The sequence below is a fragment of the Mytilus edulis genome, chromosome 2 (genome assembly GCF_963676685.1).
Source record: "Mytilus edulis chromosome 2, xbMytEdul2.2, whole genome shotgun sequence".
Classification (NCBI taxonomy): Eukaryota; Metazoa; Mollusca; class Bivalvia; order Mytilida; family Mytilidae; genus Mytilus; species Mytilus edulis.
Window position 1 is genome coordinate 62,814,176 of NC_092345.1, and position 13,883 is coordinate 62,828,058.

A 13,883-nucleotide genomic window follows, 5' to 3' on the forward strand; every position below is an offset into this window, starting at 1 on the left:
ACTTTTAAGTATTAATTTTGGTTGAAAAGTATTGAATATGGTAACCTAAGAATACTGCAGCAAGGGATGACACCACAGTTAATCTTTTAAAAGACTGTCACAAATATGGCCAAATTTTGTAAAAATTCAATTGTTTAAACACAATTCTCATATATATATGACATCACAAATACATCACTAATGAATCAATTGTTGAAAATCTTTTTCAACTGAAAAAATTGGGCATATTAACATATAATTTCAAGAAATTTTCACAATACTATCACAATTAAAAAATTTCAGGGCTAAAATTATGAATTAACGGTGATCATGAACCTTCCAACTCCTTCGTTTCTTTCTAATGCTAGCAACATTGGTTGGAACATCAAATCAGCTGACAGCCACATTGATTGGAACATAATCAGCTGACAGCCGTAGACAAAAAATCTATAAACTTGATAGCATATATATATTGCTCCTTTAAAAGAAAATGTTAAATTTAATTGACCGAAATCTAGACAATGTCATAAATTATTCTTCTTAAGGAATTATTATTTCTAGTACATGTAGTATTGTTGACATAACAGAAAATTTTGTTAAATTATTCAAAACATTTTTTTTAATCTTATTCTGATTTAGAGCTTGACATACTATATAGATGAACTGAGCAATTTGGCTATTATTATAGACCTCCAGATGGCTTAATGTTTTTAGTGTCTTTGATTGAGGTTTCCCTGAATCAAACTTCATTTGTTCTTTTATTCATAAAAACTAATTATATGTCACATCATTGTTGTTACATGTTTATGGCATGACATTGTTGTTATCATTAAATGGCATACCATTGTATACCAGATGCTCCACAGGGCGCAGCTTTATACGACCGCATAGGTCGAACCCTGAACATTGGGGCAAGTATGGACACAACATTCAAGCTTGATACAGCTCTAAAATTGGATTGTGATTAAATAGAAATTGACACATAATGAATGTGGTCTAAGAACTTAAACTTAAAAACTTAACAAATTTAAATTGGACATTTACCTATTATGGTCCAATATCCAAAATCTAAATACATGATTAGATTCAGCATATCAAAGAAGCCCAAGAATTCAATTTTTGATGAAATCAAATAAAGTTCAATTTTGGACCATTTAGACCTCAATGTGGACCAATTTGATAACCGGGCCAAAATATTAAAAATCTAAATACATGGTAAGATTCATATATCAAAGAACCCCATATATTCAATTTTTGTTGAAATCAAACAAAGTTTAATTTTGGACCCCAATTTGGACCAACTTAAAAACTGGGCCCATAATCAACCAGATGCTCTGCAGGGCACAGCTTTATACGACCGCAGAGGTTGAACCCTGAACGGTTGGGGCAAGTATGGACACAACATTCAAGCTGGATACAGCTCTAAATTTGGATTGTGATTAAATAGTTGACACAGCATAGGTTTCTGACACAGAATGAATGTGGTCTAATGAACTTAAAAAAATTTTTTTGCCTTTGAGCAATTCACTTTGCTGTTGAATATAAATCCTCTCAAAAAAATGTTTGAAGAAATTTTCTTTTTATTTATGAAATCTGAAATGAGAAATATTTAACCCCCCCCCCCCATTTTTTTTTTCACATCCCCCTTTCCCTTTTTCCAAAACTGATCTCAATTCAAATTTCTAATGGAGTTTGCAACAATAACTACTCATTTAAATACATCATAAAATATTAAAATGTAACAAAAGGTGCTTGTTATCACTGAATGGTAAAGATTGTTTTAATTTATCAGTTGGTAGTAAAAGTGAATATACATTGTATATTGTATAAAACAATGATTTAAGTTGACTCAACTACTATTCTGGACAAAGAAAGATAACTCCAATCAATTGAAAATTTCTTGCTATTGCACAATATTGAAAACGGGACCAAAAATTAAGAATCTACATACACAGTTAGATTTAGCATACCAAAGAACCCCAATTATTCAATTTTTGATGAAATCAAACAAAGTTCAATTTTGGACCCTTTTGGGCCCCTTATTCCTAAACTGTTGGGACCAAAACTCCCAAAATCAAACCAACCTTCCTTTTATGGTCATAAACCTTGTGTTTAAATTTCATAGATTTCTATTTACTTATACTAAAGTTATGGTGCGAAAACCAAGAATAATGCTTATTTTGGCCCTTTTTGGCCCCTAATTCCTAAACTGTTGGGACCTCAACTCCCAAAATCACTCCCAACCTTCCTTTTGTGGTCATAAACCTTGTGTTTACATTTCATTGATTTCTATTTACTTATACTAAAGTTATAGTGCGAAAACCAAGAATAATGCTTATTTGGGCCCCTTTTTGGCCCCTAATTCCTAAACTGTTGGGACCTCAACTCCCAAAATCAATCCCAACCTTCCTTTTGTGGTCATAAACCTTGTGTTGAAATTTCATTGATTTCTATTTACTTAAACTAAAGTTATAGTGCGAAAACCAAGAAAATGCTTATTTGGGCCCTTTTTGGCTCTTAATTCCTAAAATGTTGGGACCAAAACTCCCAAAATCAATACCAACCTTCCTTTTGTGGTCATAAACCTTGTGTTTAAATTTCATTGATTTCTATTCACTTATACTAAAGTTATAGTGCGAAAACCAAATGTCTTCGGACGAAGAAGACGCTGACGACGATGATGCCAACGTCATACCAATATACGACAAAAAAATTTTTTGCGGTCGTATAATAATATGTCATGCCACTGTTAATATTGGTCACCATATATGATGTACCAATGTTGTTGTCATGACATGCCACTGTTGATATGTCATGTCATACAATTTGTACCACTATTTTGTTCATGTCATGTTGGTTTTTTCGTAAAATGTAGAATTTTATAATGCATATATTCTACCATATATAGACTATTGTAGTTCAGTTTTGGGAAATTTATTACAAAAAGATTCAGATAGAATCGTAAAACTTCAAAAAAGAGTAGCAAGAATTATACTGGAATGCGATATTTCTATTCCATCTTATTTCAAGTTTTCATCTTTAAAATGGCTATCTTTTATCAAAAGAATAAAATACCAACAATCAATTCTAATGTATAAAATTGTAAATGGACTAACACCTGATTACTTAGCAATGCTAAATATTGATGATGTGCAACGCCATAACTTACATTCTGTCTCTAATAATGATCTTTTTGTTCCAAGACCAAATACACATTTTTATAAAAAATCTTTTCACTATTCTGCAACCAAAGTATGGAATAATTTACCACTCGAAATAAAAAATGTTGTAATGTGGAATTATTCAAGAAACACAGTTATAATCATTTTCTTGAAAATTATATGCAAGTCAAATAATTTGTTTTCCTTTAACAAGACTATATCAAATATTGCCATTTATTACCATTTGTATATTTGAATGATTGAATTGTGTATTAGTAATATATATTGTATTTTAATGTATAAATGTATGAATGTTAACTGTATGCATGTATTTTGTGTGAGGGCCTCAATGAAAATTAGACTAGTTCTAATTGAGTTACCCTCTTTAAATAAAGAATTTATTATTATTATTTTTATTACATGTTCTACTGTTGTTGTCATGTCATGCCACTGTTGATATGTCATGTCAATTTTGTACCACTGTTGTTGTCATGTCATGTTTGTTCTACTGTTGTTGTCATGTCATGCCACGGTTGATATATCATGTCATACATTTTGTACCACTGTTGTTGTCATGTCATGTTCGTTCTACTGTTGTTGTCATGTCATGCCACTGTTGATATGTCATGTCATACATTTTGTTAATTTGTACCACTGATGTTGTCATGTCACTGTTGATATGTCATTTCATACATTTAGTAATACTGATGTTGTCATGTCACTGTTGATATGTCATGGCATACATTTAGTACTACTGTTGCTGTCATGTCATGTCACTGTTGGTATGTCATGACATCATACATTTTGTACTACTGTTGTTGTCATGTCATGCCACTGTTGAAATGTCATGTCATACAATTCATACTTCTATCGTTGTAATGTCATGTTTGTACTACTGTTGTTGTCATGTCATGTCATACAATTTGTACCACTGTTGTTGCCATGTCATTAATGTACTACAGTTCTTGTCATGTCATGCCACTGTTGATATGTCACGTCATACATTTTGTTAATTTGTACCACTGTTGTTGTCATGCCATGCCACTGTTGATATCTCATGTCATACATTTTGTACCACTGGTGTTGTCATCTCATGTCACTGTTGATATGTCATGTAATTAATTTTGAAACTTGGTGTTTATATATTGAATATTTATATAATAGTTCTTGAAAAACTGGTCATTATCGTGATATATGGACTGCCCACAGGACAGTGGTATCGACTAAGATAGTGATAATGACTGAGCCAAAGGCGAGATCATTATTGCTGTCGCAGTCAATACCACTGTCCTACGGGCAGTCCACGTATCACGATAATGACCAGTTTTTCAAGAACTATTATGTTTATTTCATTGAGAAACCATGTTTTGGAAAATTCTCGTAAATTCAAAATGCCTAAAGCGAACTCGGGTAGTTGTACGATTTCTATGACAAAGATTGAAAACCAGTCGTAGTAATACTGCCATTCATTTTAGTGCAATTTTTCAGTATATAAATACTTAATCAAGTTATCTTTAATTTTATATTTAACGAAAACATATAATAAACAATTCAACAATATTAAAATCAGGAACATGTTTCATAAAAGGTAAATCTCTCTAAACAGAGAAGCCATGCCCCAGCGGTCATTAACAGAGAAATCACGCCCCAGCGGTCATTATCAGACGGAAACCACGCCCCAACGGTCATTATCAGACGGAAACCACGCCCCACCGGTCATTATCATGTAAAAGTTCATTAACGACCGGTTTTCTGGTCCGTTTTTTCTGTTAATGACCGATGGAATTTATTACTGAAGAATAATGAATGCCATGGGACCCCTTTTTATCCAATAAGAGAATCTTATTCTCAACCGATATGAAATAAATACGTTTAACAACTGCAGCTCCCATTTTAAACTTCTCATTACAAAATTACTTGATTAAGTTAAAAAGTTTTTAAGTAGCTAGGTCAAAACTCACATATGAAATACAACCAACTATATACATGTATACTCATCATCTGCAAGTATTTTAAATGAGGAGAAAGTAGTCCAAATTATTAGGAAGAAGTCACAGCTAAACAAATAAAATAGCATTTGAAGAATGACAATTATTTGCACTAAGGAGTAATTGAGGTGATACAAAAATTTATTAAAGATGAACAAATCAGTATTAGAAAACTTGGTCATGCATATTGATTCATATTGGCCACATGGCCTTGTTGTGCATTATTATATATTTAATCAATGGCAAATTGATTTAAAACATTGGACAAATCGTATAAAATATATAATACTAAGTAGTATCAAGGTTGTAGTACTAAGGGAGCTACCATTTGATTTTTATGGGGGGGCTAGGATGAAAAATTTTGTCCTGCTTTTTTTTTAGTTGTAATCTCTGTCCTGCCTTTTTATTTTTTACTCTATTCGGTCCTGCCTTTTTTTACTAGTTTATCCTGACTTTTTATACACAAATTGTCATCCTGCCTTTTTTTTTTTAACAAGTTTCTCATCCTGCCTTTTTTTTTACTCAAAACTCCTGTCCTGCCTATTTTTTTCAAATTTCATCCTAGCCCCCCCATAAAAATCAAATGGTAGCTCCCTAAACGAATCCTTGAATGTAGCCTGGAGTGGAAATTCCCTAAATTCTATAAATAGAATCATTTAGATGAAATTACAACCTTCACCACGATCAATCTATGTTAGCTATACTGTTCCCAGATGTAATGCAATTTTTAATGCGCGAAAATTATTAACCTTTACAATTTTTAAAAGTCTTCTGGAATTTTCCACACCTATCTAATAGAAAAGTGTGTGCTATAAACATGATATAACAACTTACCCATAACCCAATAAACAGAACAAATGCAAAATATCCAACTATAACGATAAAATCGCCAACATGAAGTTTTGTACCAGCAACTGTGTCGGATGCCATATTGAGACCAGAAATTATGAGAATAAAGTTCGAACTGTTAAACCACTGCTTATTTTCTCGAGCTTATTTTACCACAAATAAAAATCCGCCACGCTTGTGTTCATGTATATACAAACACTATAGTGTTGAGTCACGTGATCGATTTTACTTTTTAAATATTTCTGACTTTATTTTCTTAAATACGGTTAATAATTGATTCTGTGTTAAAAGGTTAATGATTGATTCGCTCTAATAAAGATGAGTTCGTCGAATAGGTTATCTTTTTTTCAGCAAGTCTATATATTATACTCTGGTTCAGTATAATCGAGTCAGACTTAACTTCCCGTTAATTCAACTATTTATCATGCAGTTCTGTTTATTTCCCTTTTATTACTTTAAACATTGGTCTGCATATCTTAGCGTATTCAGTGGCGTAGCTGGAGCCAACGCAACGTTAGATATTGCTACTACCACGAAAAATAGCGTTAAGTAAATATTTGACGGGAAATTTTTATAGAAATGCTGAAATAAATATTTCAAATTATACATGAAAATAAAGATTTATTCTTAAATTTTCACATTATGATAGAGAAAGAATAAAAATATGATATTCATAGGCTTAGGAAGACACAGATTATTCAAAAAACGTTTACTTAGCGTTGTCCCATGTAACAAACTCGAAACATAAAACACGAACAATTCGCGAAATGTTCACGCAACTCTTCGAAATTTTGCATGAACATTCTATGACGTGATATATTCCAGTATTGGTTAATTAACATGGCTGTCTCCCTTTAAAATTTGCATACATATTTTCAAAAGAATATGATGTACGAAAATGTCCCATCGGAAATTTAATTTGGAAACTTGAAACATTTCAGTTCAAAAATAAAATTTTGACAGATTATTCATTAAATTGAAAGCAAGATCGTTTTGTACTTAGTGTAAGCTCCCAAAATTCGAATTGAAAAATATATTGAGCTACATATTCAATTCAAAACAATAGATTTGCAATGTCTTGCGGAAATGTCCGAGTTAAACTTTCATGCCTTCACAAAACTTTTACGGCCAAAAAATCAGAGATTTGATTTCGTGGAGATTATTTTTCGGCTTTGGTAACATACCAATAAAAAGTACTTTTAAAGTTGAAGTTGGTACATCAAATTGTATTAAGATTACAGGGTTATCTATAAAAAATACGGATTAATGAAAATGTCTTGCAAGTTTGTCCGTTATCATAATTTGACGTCGCCACAATCGTAATATACTAGGGACGGCATGAACTGCATTCGCGTGTTCCTTCCTCTACTAAATATAAATGTGCTGCTTTCAACAAAACGAAATGATGCACACAATACAAAAATACATAGCTATAAGACGATCAAAAAGTAAGAAAACTTCAGTATCATAAGTATAAGCTATTGGATGTCACTGATTGAATGAAATCATACTCGGGTTGAATACATAATGCAGTGCTCAATATTCCTCCAAAAACACATAATTACCAGCAGTAAAATTGAATATCCTATGTTTTAAAATTATAAAATCATATTGGATTGGATTCTCACGGCATTTATACTTGTGTGTTATACTTTGCATTTACCCAAAAAAGGAAAGCAGGAAGAATAAGATAAAGCGCGTTTCCAATTTAACGCCATTTTTCAGTTACATTAAATGGTAGCAATATCTGACGTTGCTATATATATATATATATATGGTCATTTTTACGTGTACGCCCGAACCTTGGCGAAGGATATGAGGGGTGTCAACCGCTCAATGTTAAAGCACCTGCTGGTAGTGGGTTCGAAAGGGACGAAGCCCCCGAAAGCTATCGAGAATGAGATACCGTAATGATTCCTGTCAGTAAAAAATCATTGATAGCAACATACTTTTGAATCTAAATGGTTTGTTTGTTTTGGTTAAATCTTGTAATATGTTAACTTATTCATCGTGTTAAACTGGAAGCTAGCCTAATGGTCATTGATTTTACAGAAAACGTCCAAACCAATATTACTTTTAAATAAGTTTAAATGGTGCCGTGAGTGATCATACAATCCACAAAAGCACCTTTTAATGAACACGAAAAAAATTATTTCTAAGAGGTGTAATATAAAAAAATTCTGAAACACCTAGGATTTCTTCCCACAAAAAGTGAATCAATTTATCGTTCCTTTAAAGGGATTTAAAAAAAATCTAAAATTTTCTTTTGATATTTTTTCTTGATCTGGAATATTTCACGACAATCTATGAAGGTTTATAAATTGAGCATGTAAAACAATTAAGTGCGTAAAGAAGAGTCTGGCTATCCTGCTGTCTATCAGAAAAGAACAGAAATATTAACGAAAAAAATGCTTTCAAAATTTTAGCTTTAGAAATAAGTAATAGAAAAAAAGCTTGTTCGGCATTTTCATAAAATTCGATGAAGGTTCGACAAGTAGTTAATGTAATTGAGAAATAACAAAATGTAAGCCCAAACTGCGACCACTTATTAATTGCAGAAAGAAATACATTTTGTCCTTAAAATGCGGGAAAATTAAAGATATAATTGCATTATTATATTGCTCTGAATACTCTTTTGTTCATAAACAGTTCCTGTCCAACTTTCGTAAAATTTCACGGAAAGTCATTCAAAAGACTTTATCCACATTCGGAACCTAAATGTTGACGCCGCTTTGTCTCGCTTTTGGGACATAAATCACTGGCTCGACAAAACTACAAACAGCATATCGAATCTGAGCAGATAGTGAATTGCTTTAAATATAAGAAAAGTACGTAGTATTCATAGTAGATTCAGACTTTTACCAAAGATTCGAACAAATATATTAAATGATCTATTTGAGTAATATTAAATGATCTATTTGATTAAATTTGGTCCCTTTTTATTCAAAATTACAATCCATTGAAAAAAGAAGCACAAGGCTGATGTGCTTTTGACCAGTTTTTCTTATTCTATGTCGAATATTTGTTTTATTTTAAAAATTCAAGTGTACGCCCGGGCGTTTTGATGTAAACGTAGCTACGCGCATGGTATTTGATCAACAAAAAAATAATAAATTTCTTCTGTTGAAATTAAAAATAATGCGCCCTTAAAAAATTATCAGAAATCATAAAAGTGATGTGAAAGACTGATCATGAACCAGCGACAAATAATACAATACTAACTGCATGCCTCTGTATAAACTAATTGCAACTGTATTCATCCCCAGTGTATTTTTTTTGCATAATCTTCAGTCTTCAGTTTTCAGTATTCATTTCATAGTGTTTTTTTTTTTGTTGTTTTTTTTTTTAACCAATATACTGTCTGTTCATCAGCGTATGTTTTTTTTATTGATCCCTTTGTATCTTTTTAAGTTTTGATTACGGCATGCTATCAGACAGGTTGTCGTAAAGTCTTAATAACATCACAGCCATCAATCTTCTATCAAAGATAAATTAATGATAGTCTTTACGGCATGAAAACGATGCCGAATATGTAGACTACCACATATTAGTGATGGAGAGGAATCTGCCTATGTACACAGTGTACGCTGAGATTGACCTCAGTAGAGAAAACAGAAGACAGTTTTTGCTACCTTAAAGCGACTTCTTTCATTAGGACCTATACTAAGATATATATGTCGATGCAACACTACCATTTCGGATTTACGCTGATGATCCTGCAGGAATTGAACTAGGAGCAGTCCAGACTTATAAACATGAAACAGCAGTGTGAGATACGTATGATCAGCTATGAAAGCACATGCATATGGGTCTAACCGAAGTAGAGAAAAATAACCCAGCCCAGTTTTTGAAATTAAAAAGTGCCATTACAGACTATACAAAAATTACCTGCAGACTGTTTGGACAGCAGTTCTCAATGTTAACCGACATCATCCCACTTAAATATGTCATGACAACTGCAAATCATGATGTTACCATTAGTAACAAACCTAGTTGCAAATGTAGCTACCACTTCAACATAAAGAACCGTCCGGGAAAAACCAACGCTGATTCAAATGGACTTAGTCAATTGTCAGTAGAAAATAAAAGAACAGACATCAACATTTATTCAGCATCTGCCATCTGTAATGAAGCTGTTTTGACACCTTTTATCGAATGTCTAGCCATCGATCATCAACCACTGACGTTATAGATTGTTAAGGAGCTATATAATAGGACAAATTTATTACATTAAATGTTATATAGATATGATAGAGAAAAAATAGAAAAACTAATAACAGAAACCAGATATGAAAGAGACATTTCAACCATCTACAGATCATTATACAGAGTATCCAACAGTGAAGATGATGAGTGTGAACAACCAACTTGTATTGTCACAACTAGTCACCACCATATGACAGGCTTACCACAACGATACATGTATTAGACACCAAGAAAATGATACAAATACCGACTATGACTCTCTAACTGCTCATATATCGATTTCACCAGGTTTGCACAAACCCTACCAAAAAGAACTATGACTACTAGAACAACAGGTGAATCGCTGTACAACCACTACATCGTTCACTATCGACATCCTGAAAGACACCACTAGAGACCAAGGAGCTTTTAATCCATTCCAACGAAAGAGATGTGCTACAGGAATTGTTAAAATCAAACACCACAAGTTATCACCAAAAAGAGAATGGACAATTAGAAAGTCGTAACTACAAATTGCTTAGTATATGCTTACTCTCAAACAGAAAGAAACTAGCAGGCTTTCGTACGACTATTGGTAAATCATAATCACATCACCAGACATAATTCAACAGGCTACTTACTAGTACCATACATTTTTTTTATGTTTAGGAGAAATCCATGACTACCATTATAGACACCAGTGTGTTTGGCAAAATGAAGGAGGCAAAGAAACAGAATGACACCAACAACCTTAAAGACAGACTGAAGTATGCACACAAATCTGTAGCAGAGATATCAAAGAAATTATAGTTAAAGTAGAAAAAACTTTAATTTTTATACCAAGGTTAATTTAGAAAGATGACCCATTGAGTTACAAATCTTTCTTAAATACATCTTTCTTTAGCTGATGTACCAAGATCAGAAAGTTTAAAGAAAACTCAGCAGTTTCAAAAAATAAAGGTGCTATATGCAGTGCACAACTTGAGAAATTTGTCCAATTGCATTCTATTTACAGATTATCAACTGAGAGCATAGGTGTACATGTACCCTTAGGTGTTTATAGATAAATTCTCTTATGTACCCAATTCTAATTCAAAATTAGACTTTTTACCTGATATATTTTTTTGCTTATACTGCAATGTCCTTGTAGAACAGCCTTTCTGAGCATGTACCTAACATCACTACCTCTTATACATCAAGGTCAAAGTTACTACAACATTCAGTTGGTTGGGGCATTGCAATCTGGTTATTGACCTTTTAACTACATTATTATCAACCCTTGAAGAAGTACACTCTTAAATGATTCTATTTACATGTATGGTATGATAAAATATAGTTTGATCCATTACATGAAACAACTTAAAAATATCACCATTCATTGTATAACAAAAAACCTTCAATATTAAAAGATTTAAAATTAAGTCAGACAAGATATCTCATTCAGACAGCCCTGTTCACCTTGCAATAACTCTTTTGACATAATATAGTTGACCTGATACCTAATGCAGTGATAAAAGTTTAAGAGGGATAAAAGATACCAGAGGGATAGTCGAAAATAAACTGATAACCTGTATATGAGACAGAGTATAAAATAATCAAAGAGCAGAATGCTCTGAGGGATACGATTGCCATATAGTTTTTATTGACACATGTATAGCAGTTTTGCCAAATTTTCATTAAACAAATTGGTGAGATTTGGCCAAAATTGAAAAGATCAAAGAGGAAAAAATAGATCCAAGGATACTGCTGCAAAAAAAACATGAACATGCGTGAGTCTCACTGCCCGTCGTAACAGTAACGCATTTTTGGCAGCCCTGGCCTTGAAGGCATAAAATTTTGCTCAGTGCTTGGAGCACAAACATCATGCTCGAAAAACAATAAAGCTTTCATTGGTTGATTTTCGAGTATGAGTACAAAAAACTGACTCGAAAGTTTTCTGACCGCAAGTCCTGGTACAGCTGGATAGTATTATTTCAGTCAAAACTAATTCAACTGCACATGCAAATGCATAGGCGGATCCAAGGGGGGCCTAGCGCCCCCCCCCCCTTTCGTGGGAAAAAATTGGTTGATTATATAGGGAATCATTGATGCATGACTGGAGCGGCCCCCCCCCCCCTTTTAGGCAAAGTTCTGGATCCGCCACTGAAATGTAATAATCTGAATAGTCACTCAACTTTAAAAATAGCCAATCTCGTATACAAGTGTGTGAGCAATGTACTTATTGTGTTTTATTTGTGTACTATCAATTCCAAGTTTACTTTCCACAGCAGTCACTGAGAGCTCAGACTGAGAGTTAGTCCGAGATTACTCTGACGTCCAACAGCTGTTTTGCCAGACAAGCTGGGGCCGTCCCACGTCCCACGGCCCAAGCTTGTCTGGCAAAACAGCCGTTGGACGTCAGAGTAATCTCGGACTAACTGAGAGTGAGAGAAGGTATTTCACTTCGTATCTTATCACCGTTAATTCTAGGAGGAACCCCATTTCTGAGGGGGGATAGGACCTTTATCGGGATTCCGGGATCGGTTGTTTTTAAGCTCGGGATTTCGGGATTGACCCTCTCGGGATCCGGGAATTCTTTATTCGAATTTCGGAACCTCGGGATTTTGTTATTTTAAGCCCGGGATTTCGGGATCAGGACCCCCTCCTATCCCCCCTCATTTCTAAGTCTTTAAATATTAATTTCCTTTGGGTCAGTGGGCATGATTCCTTTCCGTACACACTCCTCTGTTAAAATTGAGATCGCTCTTAATATAATACGACGTTTACCGACATCCAACGAGTTAATTTTTCTTGACGAGTCTCATTGTATTTTGATTTTGACGGGAAATATTTCCGGAAGGGAGACAACTCGAAACGATAATATGGAAGATTTCATTTCGGCTGAAGGGGTGTTATAGGTAAAACTACATTGATTTTAATTTAAATGATGCATATGATTTTAAATTATGCAACAACAATATTAAACCCTCAATAGCAGACAGACATAGAAAGAATCCCATGAGTTTCAAATTAATTTATAAGCGGGGAATCCAGAGCAACCACTCAATCTGATACCCCTTGAAATCAAGAAAACTATACGCATGCGCATTAATACATAAACAAACTCGCGACTTGAGATTTAGAACAAGAACGTTTATTAAATGATATGATGAATGGGTCTCCATTTCTTTATGAGAGTACAGTATCAGTTTCATAACGGTAAAACATAGAAAAACTCCACTTCAGTTCTTATATGACAGAAATAGAATTATCGGAATTCAGAGAACTCTCGCATTTATCAAAACTGAGGAATTCCCTCTGACGTGTTTCTAAATTTATAAAAACACTAAATATAAATACTGATTAATTCTGATTTTCCGTGTTGTTAAAAACACGCATATAAGTCAAGGGAAATATCAAACATGAAGGTTATGAGAAGAACATTACAGGAAAGTTGTTTATGCTCAATCCGTTTGCTTGTTTTTACCTTTTAAAGCAAGACAATCCTAAGAATCTGAGATGTTGCTGAAGTTTAGAATAAAATGGCTGACGTGAGGGAATGAGCCCTGAGTCAATGGTAAAAGTCTACAGATTGCTTGAAAGCAATCGTATCCCAAAAAATAAAGAAGGAAAACTGGAATTTATCACAGAGACAACAACCTGACCAAAGGCAAAGAGCATCAAACAACAAAAGGCCACCAATGGGTATTAAACACATTAAAAAAATCTCCAACCAAGAGGC

At 33.4% G+C, this 13,883-nt stretch overlaps 2 protein-coding genes across 3 annotated transcripts in view; one reads left to right on the top strand and one right to left on the bottom strand.

Annotated features, from left to right (window-relative positions):
- Positions 1-6,198, bottom strand: part of LOC139512620 (sodium/glucose cotransporter 4-like) — a 43,428-nt gene extending 37,230 nt beyond the window's left edge. Inside the window, exon 1 of one of the 2 annotated variants that reach the window (XM_071300365.1) lies at positions 5,963-6,198. In XM_071300365.1, coding sequence (XP_071156466.1) covers positions 5,963-6,058 — 96 coding nt within the window. In that variant the 5' untranslated portion in view covers positions 6,059-6,198. The remainder of the gene's footprint in view (positions 1-5,962) is intronic. The other variant, XM_071300366.1, reaches the window with a different exon arrangement.
- The window catches only part of LOC139512619 (nose resistant to fluoxetine protein 6-like), a 499,632-nt gene extending 487,310 nt beyond the window's left edge, over positions 1-12,322 (top strand). The window contains exon 17 of the transcript XR_011662313.1: positions 12,121-12,322. The gene's annotated coding sequence lies outside the window, so the exon portion shown is untranslated. The remainder of the gene's footprint in view (positions 1-12,120) is intronic.
- Positions 12,323-13,883: the final 1,561 nt, after the last annotated feature.